General features: G+C 39.4%; 3 protein-coding genes across 3 annotated transcripts in view; 2 read left to right on the top strand and 1 right to left on the bottom strand.

Moving 5' to 3' along the window:
- The window catches only part of LOC140325538 (uncharacterized), a 10,514-nt gene extending 8,930 nt beyond the window's left edge, over window positions 1-1,584 (top strand). Inside the window, exon 6 of the mRNA XM_072403418.1 lies at window positions 148-1,584. Within this exon, the coding sequence (XP_072259519.1) occupies window positions 148-870 (723 nt within the window). The 3' untranslated portion in view covers window positions 871-1,584. The remainder of the gene's footprint in view (window positions 1-147) is intronic.
- A 2,643-nt stretch (window positions 1,585-4,227) lies between these two features.
- On the top strand, window positions 4,228-14,013 carry LOC140325536 (uncharacterized). The gene is made up of 5 exons (XM_072403415.1): window positions 4,228-4,369; window positions 5,856-5,891; window positions 8,679-8,817; window positions 9,715-9,885; window positions 12,276-14,013. Exons 2-5 carry the CDS (start codon window positions 5,869-5,871, stop codon window positions 12,984-12,986), a joined length of 1,044 nt encoding a protein of 347 aa, XP_072259516.1. The 5' UTR covers window positions 4,228-4,369; window positions 5,856-5,868; the 3' UTR covers window positions 12,987-14,013.
- Window positions 13,973-18,733, bottom strand: part of ARL16 (ARF like GTPase 16) — a 10,055-nt gene continuing 5,294 nt past the window's right edge. Inside the window, exons 3-5 of the mRNA XM_072403417.1 lie at window positions 18,171-18,287; window positions 16,881-16,996; window positions 13,973-15,064 (exon numbers count right to left, since the gene is read on the bottom strand). Coding sequence (XP_072259518.1) covers window positions 14,899-15,064; window positions 16,881-16,996; window positions 18,171-18,287 — 399 coding nt within the window. The 3' untranslated portion in view covers window positions 13,973-14,898. The remainder of the gene's footprint in view (window positions 15,065-16,880; window positions 16,997-18,170; window positions 18,288-18,733) is intronic.

Raw genomic sequence — 18,733 nt, 5'->3', positions numbered from 1 at the left:
GATGGGTGGGCTTCCCGAACTGTAGTTGAAGGGATGGGTGGGCTGCCTGAAATGTAGCTAAGGTTAAACTCTTTATAGTTTAACTTTAAAAATTGGATAAGATACATCAGAAATCAACTTATTTTATAATTTTTTTAAATTTTTCAGATTTTTGCCAAATGTCATAATGGAAATCCAGATTCTATCTTGAAAGAACTTGAGAAGTGGAACACAGAATTGTTGAATAATGTTACTGATGACCAAGGAAACCAACTTCCAGCCAAAGACTTTTCATTGTCTGCTTGTGTGATCACTCACAGCTGTGTTAAAGATTCTTCAGGTGACAACATTCAAACAACAGCCTTCGGGTCATCAATAGCCTACAAAGGCTCAGTACCCAGAAGGATAATGATTGCCATATCAGCCCTGTTTGTATGGGACAAGGTTATTTCATATGAAGTAAACTGTGCAGAAAGAGGTCGTGGCATTCATTTACCAAAAACTGTGTGCTGTAACTCCTATAAATTTGAGACTGAAAGTTTAAAATACGAGGAAACTTCCCCATGTGTTAAATGTCATAAAAAATATTTTGTTCAATTTGATCCCAAGTATATGAAAACCAACAAGAAAGAAGACTGGAGGCATGGAAACTGTGCAGAAACAGAATCTCTAAGTAATTTAATTCATTTTAATGAACAAGTAAAAAATGCTGTGTTCACTACTGATGAGAATCAAAAGACCCTGAATAGAGAGATCATATTAAAAAGATTCTCTGCTGAACATGAACATAAATTACGTAAAGAGGCCAAAAGCCTCCTGGAATCTCAAGGCTTTAAAGTATCCCGGAATGGATGGGCATTGTTCACGCCTGCTGAATATGTCCAACGTTAAAGCCATTTTATCATATTTATACTGTTATTTATCTTAAGTTAAATGTATCAACCAAATGGATAAGTCAAATGACTTTTTTTATTGCTCCTCTACATCTTTTAACTGAAAAGTGCTGTAGAGAGAAGATGGGTGCAGGGATGTATTTTGATTCTATTATGTTCTTCAAAGTATAATATTACAGGAATGTATAGGTATATTATAATGTCTTGACATAATAGCAATACTTACTTAAAAATCCAAAAGCAAGCTGCTCCTTGAAGAATGATGTGGCAGGATGACCACATTTATTACTACAGACTGGTAGGTACCTGGAACCTACAATCACCTACCAACATGGAAGTCATTGTTGATAAATTATCACCGATAAAGGCTCAGGTATAGAAGCCTTGGCACTACTCTCCTTAATGACTGACTCTTATTCATGCAGCTATGGGCATTTCATTTTAATGGTTTTTCTTACACTCTGTTATACATATAATAGCAAAACTACAGAGAAATGTTCTGCAGCATCTAGACCTCAAAGCAATTATATAAGGACAGAAATGCATACACAAATTGCACTTTTTTGCAAAGTGTTGTGCTTATGTGTGACTGTAAATATAATAAAACTATGAAGTTTGTATTAAACTGTTAATAACACAAAAATATTACTGTCATCATATGTTCAATGATCATAAAAAATGTATTATATATAAAAACTATTTTTACAGAAAACCTTTGTTTTTATGTTTGATTCTCTGTATACACCATAACTAAAAGGCTGGCAATTGGATAAATGGCTTTGGGCTTGCAGCAACTTTACAGATAATGGTGATGAATTAACATAGACTTTGGTTTATCTGCTCAACAAAACATTGCATTAATATTGCAACACTAAAAGGAGTTTATAAATTTTACAATTTTTTCACAGATTTACATATTTGTTAAAAGAACAGTACCTGGGAACTGGGGGCTGGTCTGCACCAGGTGCAACATTAAGCAGCAAACCATGTTGGGCGCACATTGCTCTTTAGATTCTGATGGTTTGCATCCCCTGTCCAGAACTGCTAAGACCTGTGCTGCTCCCTGTTATTCCTTGTTTCTTCTCCAGGGATGTGCAGGCTAGAAATGAAAGGGAAGCCTGAATTATTACCATTTGACATGTACGTCCCCGTGGGCTGTCTATTCTGCCTGTGGCCTACTTCACCTGTCCAGGACCGTTGGCACCTGTGCCACTCTGTACAATGCCTTCCCAGTCCCCACTTCAGGAAAATCCTGGGTGGAGATATAGTTGAGGCCCCTAATATGACTTTGGTCTCAAGCCAAGTATGTGATACCTGATCATGTCTTCCTGATCACTAACCCACTATGTCTACTTGCTGTCCATTGTGCCACTCGTCTGCATTACCAATCTAGAATTGCTAATACCTGTACCCCTTTGTGTTGTTCCCTGTTCCTTCTCCAGGGATGTGCAGGCTATAAACCTGTAAATTCTATAAATAAATCCTATAAACCTGTATAAATCTGAATCTGACCATGGCTTGCTGTCTCTACTCCAAGCTAGAGATACAAATGAGGCCCCCTTGGCACTCTAGTCTCGAGCCAGGTATTTGATACCTGACCATTGCTTGCTCCTGCTCTATCTCTGATCCAGCCTGTCTACTTACCTACTACAGCTGCTCTGTTCGCTGTCCATTCAGCTTGTGGCTTGCTTTACCTGTCCAGGATTGTTGGCATCTGTGCCACTGTATGCTCTGTATTCCCTGTCTACACTCCAGGAGAATGCTGGATAGAGGTGCAAGTGAAGCCTCCTTGTCATTTTAGTCTCTAGCCAGGTATGTGATAAGTGACAATGGCTTCTTCCTGCTCCTTTGTCGCTGACCCAGCGTTTCTACTTACCTACGATTGCTCTTCTCCGTCTATTCTGTCTCCGACCTGCGTTACCTGGCCAAGAGTACTGGCACCTGTACCATCTGGTGTTGTTCAGTGTCGCTTCTTCAGGGATGTGCAGGCTAGAGATGTAAGGAAGGTTATGATGGTTACCATTTCACATGTGCTGTCTATTCTGTCTGTGGCCTGCTTACCCCATCCAGGCCCGCTGGTATCTGTGCCTTTCAATACTCTGTATTCCTCCAGGAAAATGCTGGTGAAGGTGCAATGAAGGCGCCTCATCACTTTGGTTTCCAGCCAGATATGTGATACCTGACCATGGCATGCTCGTGCTCACCTGTTGTTGATCTAGTGTTTCTACTTACGTACAGTTGTTCTGCTTGCTATCCATTCTGCCTGTGGCCTGCTTCACCTGTCCAGGACTGTTGGCACCTGTACCACTCTATGCCCTGCCTTCCCTGTCTTCACTCTGCTGTGTAGAGGTACAGTTAAGACCCCCCATGACTTTGGTTCCCAACCAAGTATATAATACCTGACCATGTCTTGCTCCTGCTCACCTGTCACTAACCCAGTGTGTCTACTCTCTGTCCATTGTGCCTGCATCACTGGTCTCGAAATGCTGCTACCTGTACCCCATTAGTGTTGTTTGTTATCTCTTCTAAAGGCATATGCAGTCTGGAGATACAAAGGAGGCCTGGATTGATACTATTTCACATAGATTTCCCATGTGCCGTCTATTTACCTTTTCACCCAACCAGGACTGCTGGCACCTGTGCCACTCTGTGCTCTGTATTCTTTGTCTCCACGCCAGGAGAATGCTAGGTGGTGCAATGGATGACACCTCAGTCTGTCTCCAGCCAAATATGTGATACCTGACCATGGCTTGCTCCTACTCATCTGTCACTAACCCAGTATATCTACTCGCTGTCCATTGAGCCTACATCACCTGTCCACAACCGCTGGCACCTGTACCCCTCCCTATTTTTTCCTGTCACCTATCCAGGGATCTTCAGGCTGGAGATAGAGGGATTATTAACATAATATTTAACATGAGCATCCAGAAGAGACTACCAATCTCATGAATCTTATGTGTCTACACTGACAATGTACCACAATTTTAGCTGTCTTCCTTGTTATTTGAAACATTTATAATGCATAGATGCATGCATTTGATTCATTTTGTGCATTGAAAAGATACCAAACCATGTTTTACATTAGGATCCATATAAATCTTTTTTTTCATTACTAAAAAATCTAAACCAGGTCAAGTGAAAATAATAAGACCTGTGGATATATACACTTTTTTGCAGGACTTTTGAACCTACATTGAAGGCTTCCCCAATGGTAAAAAGTTTGATCTATATATATACGCGCATACACACAACATATATATGTACACACCCATAAGTCACAGATATCATATACTCTTCCTTGAACTGTACAACGTGACGTAAATGGAATGTGAATCGAGTTAAAACAGCTTCCTGTCTCAGCATTGTATCCCCTCCTTCCTACAGTTCACTTTCTATTTCCCAGTTTCAGTGAGAGAATAATACTTATCTGGGCAGAGGACAGAGAGAAGCCTCACAAAGCAAAGCAACTCATTCAGGACTGCCATTCTCTGCTAAAGGTAGGTTATCCATAGGCTGGGTACACATAGGCGGAAATGTAACTTCTGATTTATTAAAATGATTGTGAATTAGAAGTAAAATGTAATTTGGGATTGGGAGGGCAGAATGTTAAATATATGTGTGCAGTGTTTTGGGGCTTCTGACTGATCAATTTCCAATCAGAAAAATGGGATTTTGGCAACAGATTTGTGGGGACATTGTCATCGCCGGTAAATGAAACTTTCTGTTGCTAATATAACCAACAGTCGGGTTTAAAGATTTAATTTCCTGATTTATTATACCAATCACTTTTGACTTTGATGATCACTAAAGTCCTCAATATCTGCATGATCAGTAGTTATTGTTTTCTAATAAACTCACTTTAAACTTTTTTTTATTTAATACTTTAGACTTTCTTTGTATCAGTTTCATTAAAGTGAGAGCTTGACAGGAAGAGATAGAAGACACTTGTTCACTTGACTTGCAGTGCCCAAAAGTGAGGTCAGGTATTGTTTATGATGACCCTGGCATCCAAAATGCAGCCCAAGACCTTTCAGCAGTCTGTAGTTATAATTTATTTTGGTTTTTACGGTGGTTAAGGCAGTAAAGGGCAGGAGACTTCATTTTCCCTCCAGAACTAATACTTAAAGGTTTGTCACCAACCCAGCTTGAGATTGGACAGTGAAAAATAAAGCAGCAGACTAATACACTCATTTACTTTTTCTACTTCTTTATCAGCAAACTCCTTCTTAGTGTATGAGAACTGTGACACAACTGATTGATTCTCTGAGTTTTATTTTCCCCTACTAGTCTATGCTCTTCTGTACAGAAACTTTAAAGAGGAAATAAACCGAAAGATAGAAAATCACACTTTAATCCCGCAGATTGCACTGGGTCTTTCCTCGATCCAGTCCCCCGCTGACCTGGAATTCTCCTTTGCCCCAGAGCGGAGGAAGCATGGGGCAGAGGCAGGGTTGTTCATTATTTTATAGATGCCAGCCATGGAAAGCCGCATTTCATCCCCAAAGCAGGTCTCAACCTGCCCTAGCTGTAATTTCACCTTTATTTTGGCGTGGCCCATAGACCATAGGGATCTAATACCAAAAATACATTTAAAAAAGAAATCAGGATTCCTATTCAAAAAATGTCAATGGGTGCAGTAAGTAACCCGATGGAGACATCGGAAAGTAAAGGTTCAGTGGACCATATAAGAAAACCTGGTGTGAATTTAAAAATTCTGGTTAATTCCAAAAACATGAAAGCAATATATTGGCTCTTAAGCATGGTATTTGGTTCTGTGTTTCTGGCTGTAATACGTCTTAGCTTTTTAACCTAAACCAATCATTAATTATGGCATTACTCCTCCCACATGGGTAACTGGAATAAAAACCAGGGACATCCAATCAATTAGCATTTTTACATAGAAGTCAGTCATTTACAGTTCTATTATAATATATCTTGGCTAAATCCAACATATTAAATGTGTTTTTTTTTTCTTCCCCAAAGGTAAAACAATACCATGGACGAGGCAAGGAGATGGAGGTAATTTTGCTATAAGTTGCCATATTAGTTAATAATAATAATAATAATAATAATAATAATAAAGGTTTATTGCTCAGAGGGGTCTCTGCTTCAACCCCCAGGTCAGGGCTTGGCATAAAATGTAGCCATTTTGCTTGGAGGGCTGAAAGGCTTTGAGTTAATCTGAGGCCATAATAAATCTGGTTGCATGGGGCAATCATCTCATAAAAAAATGTGGTTGGATTTTCATGTCCTGGGTTACACTTAAGTTTTGTTTCAAAGGTGAACTCCAGCCTTCCCATTAGTTTTGCACTATAAACTTCAGATTTAGATGTTGCCATCCATTGATGGTACATTTTTCAAGGAGGACACACTAGAACAATGTTTGTCAACTGGGGTTCCTATAGAGGTTGCAAGGGGTTCCTTGAGCAATTCAAGTTTGCAATGACACCAATGAACTTTTTGGTTGTCATTCTTTGCACTGGTTAGCAAAGAGGCATTGTTCCCATGACCTACACACTAAGACCTGACTGTTATTTGAAGGGTTCCCCCATATTAAAAAGGTTGAGAAAACCTGCACAAGAGGGCATGTGTGCCATTGAAGAGGGTGGCATTGCCATCCTTTTGCTGAGATCCCGGGGAATTTAGTTACTTAGAGTTTCTTGAGATCTCAAACTCAAGGTTATATTGTCAGCCGAGAAGCACAGGGCCTTCACGGTAACATTGGCCTTGATTTATTAAAGTTCTTCAAGGCTGGAGAGAATACACTTTCATCTGTGAAGCTGGGTAACCCAGCAAACCTGGAATGGATTTCCTAAAAGCTTTTTGTTAGCAAATGTTTTCAATCCTGGACCAGATCCATTCCAGGTTTGCTGGATCAACCAGCTTCACTGATGAATGTGTATTCCCCCCAGCCTTGGAGATCTTTAATAAATGAGGGCCATTGTGTCATAAAAGCTCCATTCCGAAGTCGTTATGGCTGAACTCTAGTACTCCTGCATAATGTCCTATAGGAATTTTTTTTAATTACCTTGACTCTGTACCATGTAATCCCTCGTTTTAGCCCCTAGGCCCTAGGACATCATTACAGGCAAGGCGTCATCAGGGGGGTAAAAGGGGTACTTCTGTACAAAATCAAAAGAGCTTGACTTTTGCAAAGTTGGAATTTTTGGACATGGGAGAGGGGACCCAGAAAGTTTTCCTAGTATGGGGATCAGATAAATTCAATGTGATGATGAATCTCATATTCTGCAAGCATGTTGTACATTATAGTGTGCAGGCAACAACCATCTACTGAAATCAGAAAATCCCTCCCTATGTTAACAATGAACTTTAGCCAAACCTTAAACTAACTCCAAATCTCTCTTGTACTATGCTACACTCATCTCATTTTTTTACTAACCTTTGTTATCAGTTTAGCTCTATGGCTGCCATGCAGTCATTGCTTTGTGCCTCCAATGAGTGTACCCATAGCAGAATTTGGTGTGAAATAAACAAGTTCAGTCTTTTCTAATTGTACTATAATTTGTACATGTAACATGTAAACTAAACTAATAAAAGGAATGGAGGAGCTCAGCTATGAGGAGAGAATGGCTGAAATAAATCTATTCTCCCTTGAGAAGAGACGTATAAGGGGGGATATGATCACCCTGTATAAATATATAAATATAAATGGTCCGTAGAGAATACCCTTCCCAATTATTCACTTTCAGATCATTACAAAGAACAAGGGGGCGCTCTATGCATCTGGAGGAAAAAAAAGTTTAATAAGGAAGGGATTCTTCACTGTAAGGTCTGTGAAAATGTGGAATCGGCTCCCTCAGGAAGTAGTTTCAGCAAGTTCTATAGATTGCTTTAAGAAAAAGCTGGATGATTTCTAGAAGCACAGAATATAACTGGGGGTTAAAGTTTTAAAGTAAAGATAACAGAGACTGCTGATCCAGGGAACATCCGATTGCTTCATGGGATCAGTAATTTTTTTATCTGTTGGAGCAAATTGTACCAGGGATTTTTTTTTGCCTTCCTCTGGATCAATATTTATTTTATATCTGTATATCTTATATATATATATATATATATATATATATATATATATTTTATATCTTATATATATATATTTTTATGTTTTATATATATATATATATATATATTATATATATATATTTTATATCTTATATATATATATTTTTATGTTTTATATCTGGGATATGTTTATTTCCCTAGTGATTGAACTTGATAGACGTATGTCTTTTTTAACTTATGTATGTAACATGCTAATCGGGGCCAATACAGTCCCAAAAATTGTCTGTTTTGGAGTTTCTTTGAGAATTGCACAATCTGATTTTGGTGTAGATTTGGCAGCTGTCTATAATGTTTTCCACTGCTATCATTGTTCTCACTGTAGAATGATGGGCCTTACATTTTTTGCAAATGTTTTTATAAAAGGTGGACACACTTGCTGTGATGATGATTAAATAATCAAGTGCATTTGCTTAGAAGCACCTAGAGGCTATTTCGCTCTTAATTTCTAATGAAGTGAAAAACAAGCACTTCCTTTTTTAACATTTTGTTTAATATTCACATATTTGTAATGTGTCAAATATTGGTAATCTGAAGTTGTATTTAAATATTTTTAAGATGCTAAGGACCAGATGATTTTTTAGTATTGAATATATATATATTTATAAAATGAACATCTAGTAGCCAAAAAGGCAAAAAAAATGCAAAAGGTTTGCACATATAACAATAATATTAATGCAATAAATAATGACAGGTGTAATCAATTTCATCTTTTACTCCTTTTTTTAGGAAGATTAAAAAAAGTAAAATTCAAGAACACAGGAAACAAACTATCATAGCCAGTGGAAAAAGGTTCATTGATGTTTTCCGAAAACTACTGCAGGGAACAAGCACTACCACAGAGGAAAAGTTTCTGTATATGCAAAGGGTAAGTGTACTTTTGTAGCAGGGAGGATTTTAATGCTAATGCACAAACACATTCAAAGATGTATTACCTTTGCCCTTCCTTATGTTATGATATGGGAAAAATGTAGAGCCAAATCAGTCTTAGGATTCCTTCACCTGCCACTCTCACCACTATGGCACAATCCGGAGTTCCTACTGGATAAGTTCCCGATACCTTTGCATGGTGAACAAACACAGTTTTTTTTCAGAAAAGGTGACTTAGTTGGTCCTAGGGGTCTACTTTCCTTTTCACAATTGTCCCAGAGGAACGGCCTACCTACAACTTAATGGTTTCAATATCTTAAAATTAGCTTTGTTTGTATTTTGTGAACAGCTGGAAGGTCCTTTTGGGGATAGAAATATCAGTGTTGCTAAATAACTATAGTGGTAGATTTGTGGGAAGGCTATGTATGAAGTAGGTAGGTGGGAAGGCTGTGTATGGGGTAGGTAGGTGGGAAGGCTGTGTATGGAGTAGGTAGGTGGGAAGGCTGTGTATGGGGTAGGTAGGTGCTGTGTATGGGGTAGGTAGGTGGGAAGGCTGTGTATGGAGTAGGTAGGTGGGAAGGCTGTGTATGGGGTAGGTAGGTGGGAAGGCTGTGTATGGGGTAGGTAGTTGGGAAAGCTGTGTATGGGGTAGGTAGGTGGGAAGGATGGATGAGTCTGGCTGCAGCATTCATAATAGATTGTAGAGGAGAGACTTGGGTTAGTGGAATACCGGAGATATTGCAAAAGTCCAGACGAGAGATGATAAAAGCGTCCAATGTTTTCTCATACTTTTGATAGACACCTAAAGGTTTTACAAATGTGGATCAGTTTGCACTTCAATTTATTGTTCAATGAAAAATTTTGCAATCATCTGATTTTTTCTTCTTTCTTCTAGGTATTTCATGCAATCTTCTTTTATGGACACATAAATTGCCCGCAAATCCAACCTAAGGATTTTATTCCTGCAATATCGTGGCCTGTATTACAAAAAAAATTTCCAAAACCTTTAAGAGAATACAGTACACATTTACCATGTCAGACGCCATACTCCACCCTATTGGAATATGTAAGTATCCTGCTCCCCCCAAACCTATGTTTCCTTTCTATGCACAAAACACTGATCAGTAATCTAAACCCTAATACTGCAGCAGAGAATTTAATGCAAAAATCCTCAAACTTGGCTAAGGTTAACAACTTTAGTCCTCAATTCCCTGTCTCATGTTACTGGAAGGTTTTTAGAATGGCCGAGTAGGTGGATTGATTCTTCAGAGAAGAGTCCCCTTCCTTTGTCATTCAACTGTCTGTCATTTGCAACCCCTATTAAATATACAGCACTGCATAATATGTTGATGCTATATAAATTGGCTCTATATAAATACTGTTGTTGTTTTTTTATTATTATTATTAATATTATTCGTAATAACAATATTAATAATAATGGACTGAAGTGACACAAAAGTGCTCTTCTCTGAACACCAGATCGGGTTGTGGTTGGTACATTTTGGCAACCAATGGCCAGAAAGTCAACAAATCAAGTACTATCTTGTGTACTATCTTGTGTACTAGCAAACTATGCTCGTCCTAGGTAATGTCTACATGCAATGCTAAGCATTTATGAAGAAAAGGACAGAAATACATAGAACAAAAGGTACACGTCAGGGACAATCAAGCTGGGGTGGAGTACATTGGATGATGATGATAGATACCCTTCAGTCTAAAAATGAGGCATGGACTGTCTGACTTGCATAGGAGAGGAACCTGGCTGAATGTAAGGCTAAAAAAAAAGATGGCTAAGTGCGCGGAGAGAGTACCCCGGAAGGGTTCTGCTCTGAACACTTCTAGGTCATGGCTGGCAAACTCTGCCCGCCAATGACCAGAATGTGAACAAATTGGGGTACTGTTGTTGTGCAAAAAAACTATCCTTTTTTACATGAGATAATAGTCCTGATTTATTAAAGCTTTCCAAGGCTGGAGAGGTTAGACTTTCATCAGTAAAACCCGGGTAATCCAGCAAACCTGGAAAAGATCTGTTCTAGCAAATAGCAAATGACTTTGAAGCAATCCATTACAGGTTTGTTGGATCACCCAACTCTACTGATGAAAGTGTATCCTCTGCAGCCTTGGATAGCTTTAATAAATCAGCCTGCTTTCAGAAAATAACTGAGATCCTATAAATGAAACAGGCAGATTTGTGTAAGGAAAAGGCTAAATAATGCTGGGTGTCCGCCAGAAGAAAGCAACACATTGCCAAGCACTGCTTATCCTATTCACACTCCAGTACTGCCTCTGTGTTGTCCTCCATCCTTGTGCTACTTGTCGCTGTGTAGTTGAATCCCTAACCCGCATTCTGCGACCCTAAAGGTATACCCCATGGGGGGCGTCATCATATTGACCTGGAAATGGCTGCAGAGAACACTATTCTCCTAACCAAAAAGAGAAAGAAAGAGGAATAGTCAGTATTTACAATTTTGATTTTTTTTAATGGGGAAGAGGGCGTGGAAGAAGCTACAGTTTACTATGAAGATAAGATACCTAAATGATCACTTTAAGAGGGGATATGATCACTCTGTATAAATACATAAATGGTCCATATAGACAACTCTGTTCCAATAATTCGCTCTATTCCCAAATATTCAATGAGATCATTACAAAGCACAATGGGGCACTCTTTTGTCTGGAGGAAAAGAGGTTTAATCTCCGGATAAGGGAGGGATTCTTCACTGTAAGGTCTGTGAAAATGTGTGAAAATGCGGCTCCCTCAGGAAGTAGTTTCAGCAAGTTCTATAGATTGCTTTAATAAAAAGCTAGATGATTTGCTAGAAGCACAGAATATAACTGGGGATTAAAGCTTTAAAGCAGGGGTAGGCAAACTTTTATGGCCAACAGGCCATTTCAGGGGTGGGCAAGAGTACACTAGTCCTGCCCTAATGGCTCCGCCCACCATCAGGGAACACCACCTCCCTTCAGGGAGCCTTCCCTATTTACCGCGCCGGAGGAATATCAACGCCGGCTGCGGTTAATAAAGGAGCAACAGCAAGGAGGCGGCACCCGTGCTCCGGTGGCTCTGGAGCTCCAGTGGCTTTGGCTCCGGTAGTTCCTAACGCCCCCTGGCAGATCCGGACGGCAACCCACGGCTCCGGAGCTGCGGGTTGCCAGCCAGTGTTAAGCCGGAACGAACTACCGACCAGGCTGTATCTGGCCTAAAGGCCAGAGTTTGCCGACCCTTGCTTTACAGTAAAGATAACAAAGACTGTAGATCCTGGGAACATCCAATTGCCCCTCTTGATTTTTTTCCCCTCTTGAAGCACATTGTATCCGGGTTTTTTTTTTTGGCCTTACTCTAGATCAACTATGTTCATGGGGTTTTATATCTGGGATATGTTTATTTCTCTAGTGGTTGAACTTGACGGACTTATGTCTTTTTTTCAACCTGACTTACTATGTAACTTTTCTTAGATGACCAAAGTTTATGGAAAGCAGGAAGTCTTGGAACTACTTATGAAGATAAACAGGGATTTGTTGATTAATATTTGTGATGATGAAGGCAAACAACTTTCAACCAAAGACTTTGCATTGTCTGCTTCTGTGATCACTCAAAGCTATATTTTCAATTCAAGTGAAAACCATGCAGAAATGTTCTTCGGATCATCAATAGCCTACAAAGGCGAGGTGGCCAGAAATGTAATGATTGCCATATCAGCCCTGTTTGTATGGGACAAGGTTATTTCATATGAAGTAAGCTGTGCCGAAGGTGGTCAGGGCATTCATTTCCCAAACAACGTGTACTGTAATTCTTACAGGTTTGATATTCAAAGTTTAGAATTCGAGGCAATTCCCCCCTGTATTAAATGTCATCAAATGTTTATTGTTAAATTTGACCCCACATATGTGGAAACCAATAAGAGAGAAGAATGGAGGCATGGAAACTGTGCTGAAACAGAATCTCTTAGTAATCTGATCCATAATAATGAGGGCATAAAAAACAGTCTGTACACGACTGATAATAATAAAATGATACTGAAGAGGGAGGATATAATAACAAAATTTACTAATGAACATGAACATAAATTGCATAAAGAGGTCGAAAGCCGACTTGAACCTTTTAACTTCAATGTAACCCAAAATGGCTGGGCGCTGTTCGCTCCTGAGGCCCTTGTCCAACATTAAAGCCATTCTATCATATTAATTATGATATCTACCCTTAGTTAAATGTATAGATCCAACAGATAAGTCACATTGTTCATCTTTTACCTATTTGTGCCTTTTTATACTTCATCTTTTAACTGATTAGTGACCATCGATAGAAGATGGGCACACGGGTGCATTTTTTATCAAGTTTATTACAGGAACGTATAAGTACATTATAATGACTTGACAGAATGGTAATTGATCAGTACACAGTGTTCCTCCAGAGGTTGCTAGGTCTCTTCCTTGAGCAATGAGAAGTTTGTGACTCTCAGGTCAGTTTATTAGATACCAATGTTTTTTTTTTTGGTTATCTGTAAAGGTGACTTTTAACCTACTCTCCAGCAATGTAAGAAGAATTCTTTTGACTGATTACCAGGTCAATGTACTGTGAGCTGTGAATATAGTAATCATAGTCAGGGTTTTTTAAAACCCTGAAAGTTAATTTAAGGGTTACCCCAAAGTAAAAAGGTAGCACTAGAAAATCCAAAGGCAAGATTCACCCTGGTGCCGCAGAGTTCCATAAACTAACAACACAAAATTGCAGGCATCATTTGGAACCAACAATCACCTACCAACATGGTTGTCCTCCTAAATTCCAGGCCTTGGCATTTCTATCCTCATCTGCTGCTATGGGCTAATAGCAGTTTTTATGCTCTGTACTGTACAAATGATAGCAAACCCACAGATGTGTTTTACAACACCTAAGCTAGAACTCTAAGCAACAATATAAGGAAAAATGTTGTGCTTATGTGTGAATATATGAGTAATACAACCAGTGTTCTCCCCAGCCCACCACCCAACATTTTTCAGTGCAGGCCCGGCTGTTTTTGGGTGGTTACTGAAGAGTTGGGTCGCAAGACAGGGGTGCCAACCGTGTACAATGTCCTCCCACCCGACTGAAAAAAATGCCTGGGTTGAACTATGAGTTTGTATTGACCAATTAACACAATCAAATACTACTCTCATAATGTGCAATATGTCATTTATTAAACTATTTTACAGAAAATCTTTGTTTTATGTCTTCATTTTTTTGCATCTGAAACAGAGGGGATGGCAATGGGGGATTTGGGTTTGCAGAATCTTTACAGATAAAGGTTGGTGATAAATAACATAGACTTCCATATGATCAACATAACATTGCACTAATATAAGAGGCAGCACTATAAAATAAAAAGGCTGTGGTCCTATAAACTTTTTTTCACAGATTTATATATTTGTTAGAAGATCGGCACTCAGTAGTGTACCTAGGAATAGCGGGGTGGTCCGCACCAGAGGCAACTATGCTTTAACCACAACCATTGCAGGACGCACATAGCCGTGTTCCCTGCAGCTCTGGACTACAACACCCCACAGCCATGTTAGGCTAAGGAGAAACTTCCCACTCTGTTTTTTTTGTTTTACTGGTGAGGACTTTGTCAAGGGTTTTGCAGAGTGAGGAAAACAGGAATTGTTTGACCATATAGGACCTGATTTATTAAAGCTCTCCAAGGCTGGAGAGGATACACTATTCTAGGTTTGTTGGATCACCCGGCTTCACTGATGAAAGCGCATATTCTCCAGCCTTGGAGAGCTTACTCTCTCTTGGCAAACATTTCTCCAAGAATATTGTCTAATGAGGCTAGCTTCAACAATGTAAAAAATGTTTAGCAACTTTCTGTGTTTGGATTTCCCCCGACCACTTATTGTACCTGAGGGTGTCTCAAAACAGAACAAAAGTTGGGTACTGCTGAACTAGTACTACCAGACCTTTTATGTATAGGTTAATAGGTCTTGTGTGGGTTGGTTATTTAGAAAGTCCTTTTTTTACACCTGGAATGTTATTTGCATCCACAACAAAAGAAAAAAACAGTTGTCAGGTGACATGTCCAGACTGATGTTTGATAGTTTTCCATTATGACCCAATAGATGAATGCAGCCACTGAAGGATGTCTGGTAGTCCTGTGCCTTCAAGGGCACTAGTTTCAATGATTTTGATTGGCTGCTGAAAACTGGCTATTATGTCATCCAGTCTGAACAGTGACTTCATTTCCACCAATGACATACAGCACGGCAGATCCCTGCAACACAAAGTATGCACCATGAATTGGCATGTAAGTGTGCATAGTGTCAGAAGTGTGACTTAAATCAACAGGAAATGTGCTGCGTTCAGCACCCCCAGCTTTTCTTTATTCTACAAGGAGAAGAAAAGGTTTCTGTTTGCCAAGAAAATAAAAGAGGAAGCTTCTAAACAACAGCTGCGCTGACAGTAAGCATTGGAATACCTTTCTTACATGTATAGCTCTTCTTGGGATAAGACTGCTATCAGCACTAATGTATAAGGAAATTTGGGAATTGTTACAATCTTTGTGACAGAGTCAGGTAGGATAACTATAGGCATTAAAAAGCGATTAAAACAGAACTGTGTGAAAACTGTTTGAAAGCCTTCGACCTCTCTGTGATCCTGGGCCAATCGATTGTTCGCCATCCCTTCTTCATTGTAGCGCAGACTAGACACTAGGCGCTGCTATCTTCTTCCATCTTTTTGTGATGTCACCCAATCTCATACTGCACAGGCGACTTCCAGTAAATGAAAAAAAAAGTGTCCATCTTGCTGCACGTGCATGAGATCAACACTTTTTTTTTACATTTCAGAAAGGCCCCTTCTGTGCATGGCATATCTCTTGGTCATGTGCAGAAGAGGGTCTCCTGGAATGTAAAAAAAAAAGTGCTAATCTCATGCATGTGCATGTTTTTTATGTCACGTATCCCAGGAGGCTGCAGGTTTTCAATTCAGTCTTTAATTTAAAAAAAAAGGAAAAAACACATTATATAAACGGGTTTGCCACCCTTTTATATGGGTCAAAAATGTGATGATAGGTTCACTTTATTGTTATGGTATGACAGACTTTTCATTTTACTTTAATAAATTAAACCTGTGTCACTGTCTGTATCTGTCTGTCATTTGCAACCCCTATTTAATGTACAGAACTGGGTAGAATGTTGGCGCTATATAAATCCTGTTTATAACATTAATATTAATAATGATACGGAAGCAGTTATATATATATATATATATATATATATAAATATATATAAATCCTGTTTTTATTAATAATAATATTCCAAATAATAGTATTTACAAATATTACAAGATCAGTGTGATCACATTATTTATTTATTTTTATGTTTGTCACTGGGGTTTTTTGTGTGCCATGTTTTGATAAAGGGTGCTGAGTGCCCTTATGGGTCTAGTCCTGAAGTCTGGAAGGCACTCTGGTATTTTGGTTGACTGCTACCCCTGAGTCAGTTAGGGAGAGCTCCCAGCTTAGCATCTGGTGGGCAGGCTTGTGTCAGTACGGGACCTGCCTGGTTATGGGTAGGTCATAATATGGTCTACCCAGCTTCGGCTGGGTGGGCTTAATACCTAGCCCCTGTAAGGAGCATTAGGCCCCTGGGTCAGGGAACCTCATCTTTAATATAGGGATCACATAGCACACAATAAACTTTTTTTTAGGAGTGTTCTTTGCACTTTTTTACTGAGCACCGGGGATTTTATTTTACTGCTTCTAGTGTTTCTCTCAACCAGGTTTGCTAGGAGTACCTTGAGCAATGAGCAGTTTGCACCTCTCAGGTGAGTTTAAGTGACCGCAATGATCCTTTTGGCTATCTGTAAGTGACAATGGCCAGCAATGTAAGAAAAATTCTTCCCACTGACCGCCACACTAATTTACTGTGATTGTGGTGATTGTGAGGGATTCTCTGAGGACCTGGAATTCCCCCATGTTAGAAATGTCCAGAATGCCTGCTATAGATACGCATTAAAATGAAACATATGCATTAATTCCATGTTGCACAGCGGTTTTCCATTATAAATATATCCACTATTTTACTTACGTTTTATTGAAGATAATGAGCACAGATGCTGAGGATAGAGCGGGAGCAGACAGCACAGACAGAAGCTGTATACAGGACGCTGATACCTGCATGGGATTAGCAGCATCTACAACAAACTAAAAAAAAAAAAGCAAATAAATACCCCTAACAAACAGACCCATACAAATCAACATACTGTGGCTTTCTACAATAAAATAGTGCAAACTTTAACAAATATTTAAAAAAAAAGTTAAAAAAGTTTAATACCCTTTTAGCATTTTGTTATGTTTACTGTCTCTATCTAGTAATAGGCTGAGGAAAGCACAACACCAGTATGTTTCCATTTCCTGGAACAACTGCAAAAAACATTTTTCTTCCATAATGGGCTGGGCTAGGTGCCAAAACTAAGTACATTCCAGGAGTGGACAAACAGAAATTCAATGTTTTTGGCAGGTTAAACTGTTTTTGGGTAAATATTTCACCCTTCTATTAAATTATTTTTTTTTTTAAGAACAGGTTAAATTAAGGTAGATTGTAAGCTCTTCTGGGCAGGGTCCTCTCCTCCTCCTGTGTCACTGTCTGTATTTCTCTGCCATGTGCAACCCGTATTTTATGTACTGTAACAGTGTTCTCCCCAGCCCCTTTTAGCTGGGTGCACCACCCAGCACTTTTCTGTAACCACCCGGCTGTTTGTTGGTGGTTACTGAAGAATTGGGTCACAAAAAAGGGGCTTCCACCTGCCTACAATTTCTTACCACCCAGCTTTATAAAACTTTCTGTGTTGAACACAGTAGTGTTTTGTGTAATGTTTTGGTGCTATATAAATCCTGTTTAGTAATAATAATAATATTAGTCCCACAAAATGCAATATTTAGTGTAGATTTTGGGAAATGTAGCAACAGCACACCCCACTGGTTACATGTGGTACTTTTGTGGACTTTGAAGGATTCTTCATGTGAAAAGTTATGCACTGCAAAATTGTTCCTCTATTATATCAAAGCGAACCCCTAATTTATCAAACTGGCCAAAGTGAATGTTTTTTCTTTACCTCTTGCAGAGCAAGCAGTATTTACTGACCTTCCCATTTCTCTTTTGCCTCTTCAATCCACCACCAATCCTTTGGAAATAGACAAAGTTGGTCCTAAGCCCCCATAACCAGGTGACAGCACTCCCCTGACAGGTAAGGTTATTTTATTGCAGAACTGACATTGCCTGTGCCTTCTGCAAGAAAGGACCTGCCTGACTGCAATATTTTAATTTGTAGGTTTAGTTCGGCTTTAACAATACAATAGCGGACAAACAGGAACATACCAATACGGCACTGCAGTCCTTGTAGTAACTGGGCCAGATAGGTCCCATGGAGCCTCCCACTTCTCTCACTGTGACTCGCACCCTCTGTATTGTTAGATCAGTCAGATTTGTGCCAACCTGAACAATTAAAGAGCAAAGCAAGATTAATGACAATAAATTTACTCAAAATGCCACCACAAACTATAGACTAAAGGAAAAGATAAACAATCACTGTAGCACTTGAAATGGAAGTCACCTTCACCTCCGCAGATCCATCGATTTATTCGGAGGTTTCCTGGATTGGGTCCTACGTTGTCCTGGTATCCTCCTTCGTCCCAGCCCTGAGGACGTGCCAGGTGCCGCCATCTTCTTGGCCTTCTTCATATGTCACCCAAACTCACACTGCGCAGGCATGAGTCAGGTGATGTAGATGGGGAAAAAAGAGTGCCAGTCTTTTTCCCCATTGCAAGAAAAGGCTCCCTCTGCACATGACCAATTTCAGAGGAGGAAAGGAGCAGCTAGAAGCCTTCAGGGATGCTTGACGTAAGTACCCCGGGAGGCCCTGTACTCACATTCAGTTTGAT

This window comes from Pyxicephalus adspersus, chromosome 3, assembly GCF_032062135.1.
Source record: "Pyxicephalus adspersus chromosome 3, UCB_Pads_2.0, whole genome shotgun sequence".
NCBI classification, from domain to species: Eukaryota; Metazoa; Chordata; class Amphibia; order Anura; family Pyxicephalidae; genus Pyxicephalus; species Pyxicephalus adspersus.
Note: the sequence above shows the minus strand (reverse complement) of the source record. Positions and strands in the feature narration are given on the sequence as shown.